The sequence below is a fragment of the Fistularia commersonii genome, chromosome 32 (assembly GCF_037954325.1).
Source record: "Fistularia commersonii isolate RoL2024-O1a breed Wild chromosome 32, RoL_Fcom_v1.0, whole genome shotgun sequence".
NCBI lineage: Eukaryota > Metazoa > Chordata > Actinopteri > Syngnathiformes > Fistulariidae > Fistularia > Fistularia commersonii.
Window position 1 is genome coordinate 8,956,791 of NC_141315.1, and position 10,633 is coordinate 8,967,423.

At 45.8% G+C, this 10,633-nt stretch overlaps 2 protein-coding genes across 5 annotated transcripts; both read right to left on the minus strand.

Moving 5' to 3' along the window:
- Nucleotides 1–3,974: 3,974 nt before the first annotated feature.
- Nucleotides 3,975–5,044, minus strand: LOC147215389 (E3 ubiquitin/ISG15 ligase TRIM25-like). The gene has a single exon (XM_086139811.1). The coding sequence runs from the start codon at nt 4,999–5,001 to the stop codon at nt 4,237–4,239; it is 765 nt and encodes a 254-aa protein (XP_085995937.1). The 5' UTR covers nt 5,002–5,044; the 3' UTR covers nt 3,975–4,236.
- A 102-nt stretch (nt 5,045–5,146) lies between these two features.
- LOC147215390 (uncharacterized) lies at nt 5,147–9,772 on the minus strand. 4 transcript variants are annotated; one of them, XM_086139808.1, is made up of 9 exons: nt 9,711–9,772; nt 9,359–9,505; nt 7,892–8,008; nt 7,660–7,806; nt 6,214–7,566; nt 5,894–6,103; nt 5,691–5,816; nt 5,531–5,603; nt 5,147–5,491 (listed from the first exon to the last, which is right to left on the minus strand). In XM_086139808.1, exons 2-8 carry the CDS (start codon nt 9,503–9,505, stop codon nt 5,574–5,576), a joined length of 2,130 nt encoding a protein of 709 aa, XP_085995934.1. In that variant the 5' UTR covers nt 9,711–9,772; the 3' UTR covers nt 5,147–5,491; nt 5,531–5,573. The 4 variants fall into 4 exon arrangements, with proteins under 4 accessions (XP_085995934.1, XP_085995935.1, XP_085995936.1 ...); XM_086139809.1 differs by having other exon boundaries at nt 5,147–5,603; nt 7,892–8,005; XM_086139810.1 differs by having other exon boundaries at nt 5,147–5,603; nt 5,912–6,103.
- Between the last annotated feature and the right edge of the window lie 861 nt (nt 9,773–10,633).

Genomic DNA, 10,633 nt, shown 5'->3' on the forward strand with positions numbered 1-10,633 from the left:
GGTTAATACAACAGAAATTACTACAACCACTCGTGCCAGTGCAAATAAAATAATACAATGATCATAAAAGCAACAGCAGCAATATAATTATTTTAATTCTGTTGTCTATTGTTATCATTGTTGATTTTTCTATTTTTTGTGGGTGTTTTGCAATATTTTAAATTGTCTTCTTTTATTTATATTATACTCATATTTATTGGTATTGTTATTGTTACCGTGCCAAAAGTATTTCTCCTATGGGGATCTATAAAGTATCATCTTATTAATAATAATTATACTACTACTAATAATAATGATAATAATAATAATAATAATAATAATATGGTTAAGTTATTGGATTTTTTTTTCCTGTTGATTTTGTGCTCTTCTGGAACAACCCTGGATGCCCTCCTATGTCGACTGCAGACTTCAAGACCCGCTCTCCAAAAAAGTTTAAAAAAATTAAAAACTAGAGCGGTGCTATCAGTAGTTCGAGTGCCACGCTGATACCTTCATTTATCTTCTAATTTATCCGTCTAATGTGCACACAATGTGAGTCTCTAGTACAAAACAGTCGGAGAAATCTACTTATTTATTTGGTCATCAGCAAAACAGGTGACATCTGGTTCCCTGCAGTTCATCTTGTGAAATGGAAAATATCTACATATAATCTTGATTTTTTTTTGTATAACAGTGGGTTATTTGGAAAATAAATGCATTGATTTGCAGTAAACAATCAACTTCTTTGTGTGCCAAGAAAGGTTATTTCACACATTTTCTTTCCGTCACAGAATTAAATTTTTCAGTGGATTCAAGGGCAACTTCTCCTTCTTTCCTCTATCTTCGCCGTCTCCTCTTTCACGCTTTTTCTTCACCTTCCAGCCCTTTGGCCTCCTTCTCCAGAGATCACGCAAGACATGTGGGTAAAAACACAACAGTGACGTCTCTCGCTTTCACAACCCTTGCCCTTTCCTCTCTTTCTTATTTTCTGGGACCGGAACCGAAGCTGAAAACCGCTAAAACAAGACTCAAACTGTGTGAAGAAGAAATGGAGCTTTCATCGCCGCAAAAGTTTGGTAGACAAGCGGCTCCAGGTGCAAAGTTGTCGGAGATTAGTCTGAGGAGAAGAAGCTAAAAACACAACCTACATCTTTGGCCGTGCTCTTCTCGGCCCCCGCCTGAGAATCTTCCTCGCCTGGTTTCACCTGAAGAAGCGCCAGCCTTTCCTTCATCTGCCAAAAAAACAAAAGTCGTGACTTCATGTGAGACGAAGCCCCCTTCCGATTTTACGCTAACATTTAAGTTCGACAATTTTATTGGTGACTTTATGCTCACTAAACCTCTCGTTTCTCCATTGAGACGTTGCCGCAGGATAAGACGACCTGCGCGCTATTTTGAGTTGTTATGGTCACGAGTCGCGGCTAATAGGTTAGCACGTCGGTCTGACTCGGCTGATAAGTTGGTAACTTGGTAGCACAGCTTCCCCTGCTGGCCGGGAAGCCGACCGGCAGCTCACCTTGGCTTCGTACTCCACGTTGGCGTTGTACTTGTACAGCCAGTGGGCCAGATACTCGATGGGATCCAGGGGCCGCTGCTCCACCACCTCGGCGAGTCCCTCCGCCAGACACCGGCCCAGGTGCCTCCTGACGTACTCCGAGTCCATGTCTTTCTTTTGGTGAACGCTCGGAAGATGTTGGCAAAGTCAGCTGTTTCAATCCGGCGATGGCCGGAGTCCAACGTGGCTTCTGGTCGCCAGTCGTGAAGGCGTTTATTTTTTGTCCTTATAAAAGTTTGACGTGCGTACGAAACCGGTGTTGTCAGCAGTGACATCATAAACGCGGCGCCCACCCCCCCTTTGTGACATCACAACTTCCCTTTTTCACAGTGGGGAGGGGATGGAATTCAACTGCCAATATCTCTCCCGTGAATCTAAAGAAAAGAATGCAAACAGCCGTAAGAAGAATTCCAGTGAAATAGCATGTGGGGAAAAAAAACAGGGACAGTAAATCATCCACAGTTTCAAAACAATCTACTTTTAAACTTTACTCCCAAATAACTGAGTCAGCCTAGAATTAAGCTCAATGTTTCAACGTTTTATCGAGGCCAAGTAAATTATGAGGATATATTAGGATATTCAGATGTTGCCCCCAGAATATATTATGTCTTTTTTCCTTGTTTTCAGGGCTTGTTTCAGTCATGCGTATACAAATAGCACAATAAGGAGTATGGACGACGAACTAGTGAACATTTTAACGGCAGACATCATGCAGCGCTGACAGAGAAGTCTGTAAGGAACAGTGGTCAATATGTTTTATTCCCTGGAGCCAATGCAAATATAAAGAAAAGGCATCGTAGCGCTCAAAGGGAACAGGAACAGGTCAAAGGTCAAGGGTCATCAACCGTCTAATATGTCTTATTGTCTGATCAGTTTGAAAATTGAAATCCGGGTGATGGATTTGAAAATTCTCTGGAAACATCTGCATTTTTGTCATTTAAATCCAGGCTTCAGACAGTTTAACAAAGCTCCTGGAACCCCCCCCAGGAAAACAACATACTGATAGAATAAGATAAGCTGATCTCTTCAGGAGCGAGTCCTGTCCCCGTAGTTGAGCCGAGCTGGTTTTCTTTCCCGAAAACATGTTGCTGCATGACGGAGGTCCCGTCACCATCGGGACTTTCTGTTGTGTTTCGAGGCTCTGGTCCCGGAGCAGTTCTTCCTCTATACCAGGGGTCGGCAACCCTTAACACCCAAAGAGCCATTTGGACCTGGTTTTCTCGAAAAAGAAAACACTGGGAGCCGCAATTACTTTTTGACGTCTAAAATAAAGGTACCACTGTATCTTCTTCTTCTTCTGCTTTCGGCTTTTCCCGTTAGGGGTAGCCACAGCGAGTCAACTTTCTCCATCTAACCCTATTCTCTGTATCTTCCTCTCTCACACCAGCTACCTTCATATCCTCTCTCACTACGTCCATAAATCTTCTCTTTGGTCTTCCTCGAGACCTCCTGCCTGGCAGCTCCAATTCCAGCATCCGTCTACCAATATATTCACTATCTCTTCTCTGTACATGACCAAACCATCTCAGTCTGGCTTCTCTGACCTTCTCTCCAAAACATCGAACATGTGCCGTCCCTCTGATAGATTCATTCCTGATCCTCTCCATCCTGGTCACTCCCAAAGAGAACCTCAACATCTTCATCTCTGCAACCTCTAGTTCTGCCTGCTGTCTTTTGGTCATTGTAACAGTTTCTAGTCCATACATCATCGCTGGTCTCACCACTGTCTTGTACACCTTTCCTTATTCTGGCCGATAGTCTTCTATCACATAGTACCCCTGACACTTTTCTCCACCCATTCCAACCTGCTTGGACCCGTCTCTTCACCTCTTTTCCGCACTCTCCGTTGCTCTGGACTGTTGACCCTAAGTACCTGAAATCCTTCAGCTTCTTGATCTCCACTCCCTGTAGCCTCACCGCTCCACCCGAGTTCCTCTCGTTCACACACATATATTCTGTCTTGCTGCGACTAACTTTCATTCCTCTCCTTTCCAGAGCATACCTCCACCTCTCTAGATTTTCCTCTACCTGTTGTCTGCTCTCACTACAGATCACAATGTCATCCGCAAACATCATGGTCCATGGGGATTCCTGTCTAACCTCATCTGTCAGCCTGTCCATCACCATTGCAAACAAGAAGGGGCTCAGAGCTGATCCCTGATGGAGTCCCACCTCCACCTTGAACTTCTCTGTTACCCCTACAGCACACCGTACCAGTGTCTCACAGCGAGCATACATGTCCTGCACCAGTCTAACATACTTCTCTGCCACTCCAGACTTCCTCATACAATACCAGAGCGCCTCTCTTGGCACCCTGTCATATGCTTTTTCTAGGTCTACAAAAACGCAATGCAACTCCCTCTGGCCTTCTCTGTACTTTTCTATTAGCATTCTCAACCACTGTATATATTGCTTTTTATTACCTTTACACTTTGTATAAACAAGTGTGTAGTGTGTTGCTTCTGAAATTCACAAAGTAATACGGAGAAATACGCGAGGGTGACGTTATTTTGAGCGGCAAAAAATAATATAATTTTATTTGATATTTCAAGATCACAATAATCTTCCAAGTTAGAACTAAAAATTAAAAAAAAAAGGAATAAACACAACTGAAATACACTTCAATTCAATATTCAAAATTTATTTTCCCAAGCCACTCGGAACCACAGTGTAAAAATGAAAGAGGGTTGCCGACCCCTGCTTTATACCCTCGATGCTCTGGTTGTTCGTTTGGCTGTTCGCAGGCGGGATTTCCTGCTTCTCCTGTCGTTCTGCTGGCGCCATCGCTGCCTGGCCACCGCCGCCGCCGCCGCCGCCGCCACCTTGACATATCCCCCCGCGGCCTGACAGGTGCACCAATCCAAGCGCCGCAGCATCCTGATCTCCTCGTCGGGTCGGGAGCAGACGCTCTCCTGGAGCTTCTCCAACGGGCTGACCAGCTCATGTTTCTTGAAGGCGGTGGATTCGAAGTGAGGCTGCAGGTGCTTCTCGCAATACGACACCTGACACACCAGGCAGAACTTGAGGGCTCTCAGCCTCCTGCCGGCGCAGACGTCGCACGCCACGTCCCCGGGTCCGGCGTAGCACTGGTCGGACGAGGCGCCGGGGGGTTCCGTCTTCTTCATCTCCTCCATCACCAACGCCAGCATGGTGTTTCTCAGCAGCACCAGCCTCTGGGGGAAGGTGTGCCTGCACTGGGGGCAGCTGTGCACGCCTTTCTCATCCCGCCAGGCCTTCAGGCAACTCATGCAGTAGCTGTGGCCGCAGGGAAGGGTCACCGGCTCCTCCAGCAGATCCAGGCAGATCAGGCAGGAGAAGCTCTGTCTGTCCAGCTGCACCGTCTGAGTCATCTCGCTTCTCGAAGTGACGCCGCTTCTTCCGCCCTTTCCTCCTCCTCTTCTTCTGCGGTGAGCTTCGGGGAGGGAGTTCGCTTCCTCCATGTGACATCGCCGATCCCTGTGTGACATCACACCCCAAAACAAAGTCTTTTGCGGAAGTTCTGTGAGCCCGTGTGTCCCGACCAGATACAGAATTTCAAAAATGTCAGTTAATCAAGAAACATCTTCGCGGATCGCGTTTACGGAACTCGCAGGAAACCCGGCGACACAGCCGTCCGAAGAGACTACGTTTATTTTTCATTCCACTTGGTTACATTTATACTGGGAAACCATTATGCTGATGTGGCTCTCGGCGAAACCCCCGATGTAACAGTTAGCGCTAAGCGGTTAGCGTTAGATAATTTGTTCGTATCCCTCCAGACTTTCACCCCCGCCTGCAAACTCTTGCTTGTTATCTTCTCTCTAGCCGTCTTGTCTTTCTAGCTCCAACCCCGTCAACGGTCGAGGCAGAAACTCGCCCGCGATGAGCTGGGATCTAACGTAAGGTTTCAGCGCCGGTTTCTTCGTCTCCGAGAGTGATGGTCCAGATCTTCTCTAAGTGTCATCAGATTTGCAGGGGACTCGACCCGGGACACAACCCGTCTTCTGCACACGTGGAACTAGTTGACCAAAAGTTCTCTAACTAACAGTTCCCCCTGAGTTTAGGTGTGATCGGTCACTTTGTCTTCTTCCTGAGAAGCAACACAAATCTCGGTTACCAAATTTGAAGTTCCGCCTAGAGGGGGAATCGGCGGATCGATTTCTTAAACTCGTATCACCTCCGCCGGTTTATCTTCGGGGTCCACCTTCTGGTCGGACGTCGTCGTCTCTGCGGTCTCGCCAGCCGCCGTCCCCTCCTCTTTGACGTCGCAGTCAGCCGGAGCGTCCTCGCCGCCCTGTTCCTCCTGCGGAGAAGAGCATCTTGTGTTTTTTCTGACGATGCAACAAGAGCCGGAGCCTTATTTTCAGCAAAGGGTCGAACCCGAACGCTGAGGAACACCTTTTCTTGGTTTGTCGCCGAAGGAGAACCCGACTTCTCCGTTTCCAGCTCCTCCGTTGCTGACGGTTGCCGGGCAGAAGAGGCCTCCTCGGGTTCGGGGTCTTCACCGGGCGCAGCGTCCGAACGTTGGGGTTCGGAGGAGCTCAGCCGCCCCCGGCTTCGGTCCGCGTTGAGGTCCGACGTCTCTGAACCCTGCGTGAACCACCCGCCAAACCAACACTGGAGGTTTCTCCCGAAGAGAAACGGTCCTTCGGCTCAGGAGCTCCTGAAGGCGTCCACCCGGAAGGAAACGCTCTTGTTACCTTTTCCTCATGTTGGTGAACTTCTTGGTCCTCGTCTTCCTCCTTTCCGCAAAGCACACCTGGCTCCGCCCCTGCACTTCTCAAGGCATCATCAGCTTCGCCGGCTTTCTCTTCCAGGCTTTCACCGTCTGGCTCCAAATCCGTCTTGGTCGTCGACGACTCCTCTGTTTTCTCCTCCGCGTTTTGACCTTCATGCTCCTCCGTGGTTTCAACTAACTCTCGGCTACTTCTAGTCTTCTCCTCGGCGTCCTCACCTTCATGCTCCTCCCTAAGCCTATCGACTTCCCGGTTCTGGCCCGACACCTCCTCAGCTTTTTCCTCCATTTCTGTCCCTCCATGCTCCTCAGCTTTCTCCTCCACGTCTTTACTTCCACGCTCCTCAGCGTTATCCTCCATGTCTTTACCTCCTCGCTCCTCAGCTTTCTCCTCCATTTCTGTCCCTCCATGCTCCTCAGCTTTCTCCTCCACGTCTTTACTTCCACGCTCCTCAGCTTTCTCCTCCATGTCTTTACCTCCTCGCTCCTCAGCTTTTTCCTCCACGTCTTTACTTCCACGCTCCTCAGCTTTCTCCTCCACGTCTTTACCTCCTCGCTCCTCAGCTTTCTCCTCCATTTCTGTCCCTCCATGCTCCTCAGCTTTCTCCTCCACGTCTTTACTTCCACGCTCCTCAGCTTTCTCCTCCATGTCTTTACTTCCACGCTCCTCAGCTTTCTCCTCCATTTCTGTCCCTCCATGCTCCTCAGCTTTCTCCTCCACGTCTTTACTTCCACGCTCCTCAGCTTTCTCCTCCATGTCTTTACCTCCTCGCTCCTCAGCTTTCTCCTCCATTTCTGTCCCTCCATGCTCCTCAGCTTTCTCCTCCACGTCTTTACTTCCACGCTCCTCAGCTTTCTCCTCCAGGTCTGTCCCTCCGTGCTCCTCCCCGGCTTCATCTAACTCCTGACTCCTGCCCAACTCCTCAGTTTTCTCCTCCTCTCCGGGTTCATCCAGATCTTGACTCCGGCTCGCCGCCTCCTCGGTTCTGTCCTCCACATGTTCAACCTCCTGCTCCTCCGCGGTTTCATCTAACCCTCCATTACTTCTTGCCTCCTCTTTTTTCTCCTCCTCATGTTTACTTCCCTGCTCCTCCGCGGTTTCATCTAACGCCGGGCTACTTTTGGTCTCCTCCTCGGTTTTCTCCTCCGCATCTCGCCCTCCCCGCTCGTCCCCCGACTCCCGACCGCGGCTCGAACCCTCCTCGGTTTTCTCCTCCACCCTTTGGATCTCCTTCCCGTTGGCCGGCTCCTCTTCCGGTCGCTCCGCGGGGGCGGCGGTCGGCTGACGTGCCTCCACAGGTTTATCTGCCGGCTTCACCTTTCAGATAAAACACAGACGCGTCGTGGGACAAGTTGAAACAGATGGAGATGATGGACGGAACATCAGACAAGAACATCTGTTTTTGTTCACCTCCTCGTCGTTGCTTTCCGGAGCTACGCTTTGCTTCTCGTCCGCGCCCGACCCGCCCTCCTGACCGGAAGCGTTTGTTTTCTCTTCTTCCCCGCCGCCGACCTCCTCGGGAGCTTCTCCTGCGTCCAGAGCTGCGGGCTCATCTTTCTTAAGGAAGATAAGGAAGATTCATTTCTGAGGGCTTACATAAAACCAAGGAAACCCAGAAAAGTATCAAGTTAAAACAAAATACTTTTTCTGGTTCCCCCGAGGTTTCGCCGATCTTTCCCTCCTCCTCCGCCGACTTTTCCGGTTCCTTTCTTTCCTCTTGGGCTCGCGCTCGATCCAGGAGCACCTGACGCTTCTTCTTCTGGAAAACAAAAAAAGCATATTCTTCCATTTCTGATCTAATAATGCGATGCTTTGTCTGCCGTATAGAGGGATGAGGGTGTTGAAGAAACTCTCTGGTTTAGAGACACCGAAGGAAAGGGGCAGAGATGGACGTAACAAAGGTGAAAATGTTGGCGATCATCAGGGAGGAGTCCATTGGAGAGGGAGAACTTTGGTCTGCTTTTTTGATTATGATATTATCGATTGGATACATATTATAGATGCAATAATCATTGAATTATATGCACTGCGCAAAAAAAGAATATAAGGAACACAAGCGACACAATGTAACTCCAAGTCAATCACACTTGTGTGAAATCAAACTGTCCACTTGGGAAGCAACATGGATTCATTTTGGACTTTGGACCAAATTCAGACTTCCATGGGTTGATATATTTGATTTCCATTGATCATTTTTGTGTGATTTTGTTGTCAGCACAACAAAGTATTTCATAAGAATATTTCATTCATTCAGATCTTGGATGTGTTATTTTGGTGTTCCCTTTATTTTTTTGAGCAGCGTACAAATGTCACAAACGTTTAATGATAGTTTGAGGATAAGATAGATAAGATAAATTTTATTGATCGCCATTAGGGGAAATTCATTTGTCACAGCAGCGTAACAATTATCATGTCAGAAAAATAAACAAGGAAAATAAATAGAGAGACAGAAAATAGCAAGACATCCAAGAATAAATAGACAGAAACAACAACAACAACCGAGATAATAATGGACAACATAAAGGAACAGTAAAGGTGACAAATACACAACCAAAACTAAACAACAATATACAGGACTGTCTCCAAAAATTAGCATATTGTGATAAAGTTCTTTATCTTCTGTAATGCAATTAAAAAAACAAAAATTACTTTTTCATGATATTCTAATATTTTGAGATAGGATTCTTGAGTTTTCTTAAGATGTAAGCCATAATCAGCAATATTAAAATGATATGCAATATTTCAGTTGATTTGTAACGAATACAGAATGTATGACATTTTTGTTTTTGTAATTGCATTACAGAAGATAAAGAATTTTATCACAATATTCTAATTTTCTGAGACAGTCCTCTAAATAGACTGATGCTGTTTTTGCACGCGCGCGCACACAGTCTATTTTTTAAGTATTATGAATTTCACCTTGAAATCACGCTACTTTAATTGTCCTCTATGGTCACTTTCACCTAAAATATATTTTTTTTCCTCAAAGATTAAAAAACTAAAAATTCCTAACATTGCAGTACCGGCTTCCGCCGCTAGGGGGAGTCGACACCCGGAGCATGGGTGAAATAGCGCCCCCTGCTGGCCAGAAGATGTAACTGCAACTCACCTTTGCTTCGTACTCTCGGATGGAGTTGTACTTGTACATCCAGTGGGCCAGGAACTGGACGGGGTCCGGGGGCCGCTGCTCCGCCACCTCGGCCAGTCCCTCCACCAAACACCGGCCCAGGTGGCGCTTGACGTACTCCGAGTCCATCTATTTCATCGATAGAACCGATATTTTTATCAATAGAACCGAAACCGAGTTCCAAAAAAAAAAAAAAAAAAAATGAATACAAGTTTTTTTTTTTTTACAAACAACGTGTGGATTCAAGGTATTTTCAACCCGAAAATAATATAAATTTATTTTTTAATATTTTTTTATTAATTTTTGTATAAAAAGCTACATTATGATCTCTTACCAGCGTGACGAATAATACCCAGAAGAAAAGTAACCTTTTCCCATCTGGCGGCCGGATGTTGTTTGTTGCGTCTCCATGGTGACGGTGTCACATCTTAAATGGTCCGCGGAAACATTCAACAATAGTTCCGACACTATATTTGTTTTAATAAGACTAAGACTAAGAATGAGAACAACTTTATTTATCCAGAAGAAAATTGTTGTGCCAGAGTTTCAAGTAAAACATAACAATAATAAATAATAGTAGGGAATTGTATAAACAGTAAAAAAAGGGGGGGAGAGTAAGAAATACAAATAAAACTATGAAGTGTCAAAGTCAAGGCTATAATGTGTTTTAAGGGCTTAAGTGCAAAGATTTGAAGATTCCCTGCAGCTGAAGGAAGAGGAATTTAAAAGTCTGATAGCCTCAGGTAGGCTAATAGTTGTAGTACAGTAGTTGTGGTCGAAATAGCATTAGTGTAAGTAATAATGACATTGTTTGACATCAATATAAAAATTGGCTTCATATTTACAGAACATTAAAAAACACGAGGGAATAAAAATACATTTTATTTCAGCTGCCTTACTCAACACTCAAGTACACCGTACAGATATGAACATATCCCCCCCAAAATACACAGCAAGAAAAATAAAAACATTTAAAGCGAAAAAGTCAATGATTTGATAAATAGAATAAAATTGCTCAGACTTCAGACCCTCTCAGATGGCTCACACAAAGAAGATAAGTCATTTTTAGCTTGAAAAAAATATGGACTTTGAATAGTATGTCTGGAAGTATAACTGTGTGACGTTGCATAAACTTTAATTTCATCTGCTTATGCTCACATAATATGCACACGTCTTTCAGCAAAATAATATTTTGAATCTGTGTGACGTTCACTCACGCTCATCCTTATGCAGCTTAACATCCAATGACCGACACAT

What these genes read in the sequence shown, in the direction of transcription:
- LOC147215389 (XM_086139811.1), bottom strand. Translation starts at nt 5,001, where the DNA reads ATGTCACACAGGGATCGGCGATGTCACATGGAGGAAGCGAACTCCCTC.
- LOC147215390 (XM_086139808.1), bottom strand. Translation starts at nt 9,505, where the DNA reads ATGGACTCGGAGTACGTCAAGCGCCACCTGGGCCGGTGTTTGGTGGAG. An exon ending in CCTCGGGGGAACCAGAAAAA is followed by an intron (nt 7,807 to 7,891) that starts GTATTTTGTTTT and finishes ATCTTCCTTAAG; the next exon opens with AAAGATGAGCCCGCAGCTCT. An exon ending in CGGAAAGCAACGACGAGGAG is followed by an intron (nt 7,567 to 7,659) that starts GTGAACAAAAAC and finishes TTTATCTGAAAG; the next exon opens with GTGAAGCCGGCAGATAAACC.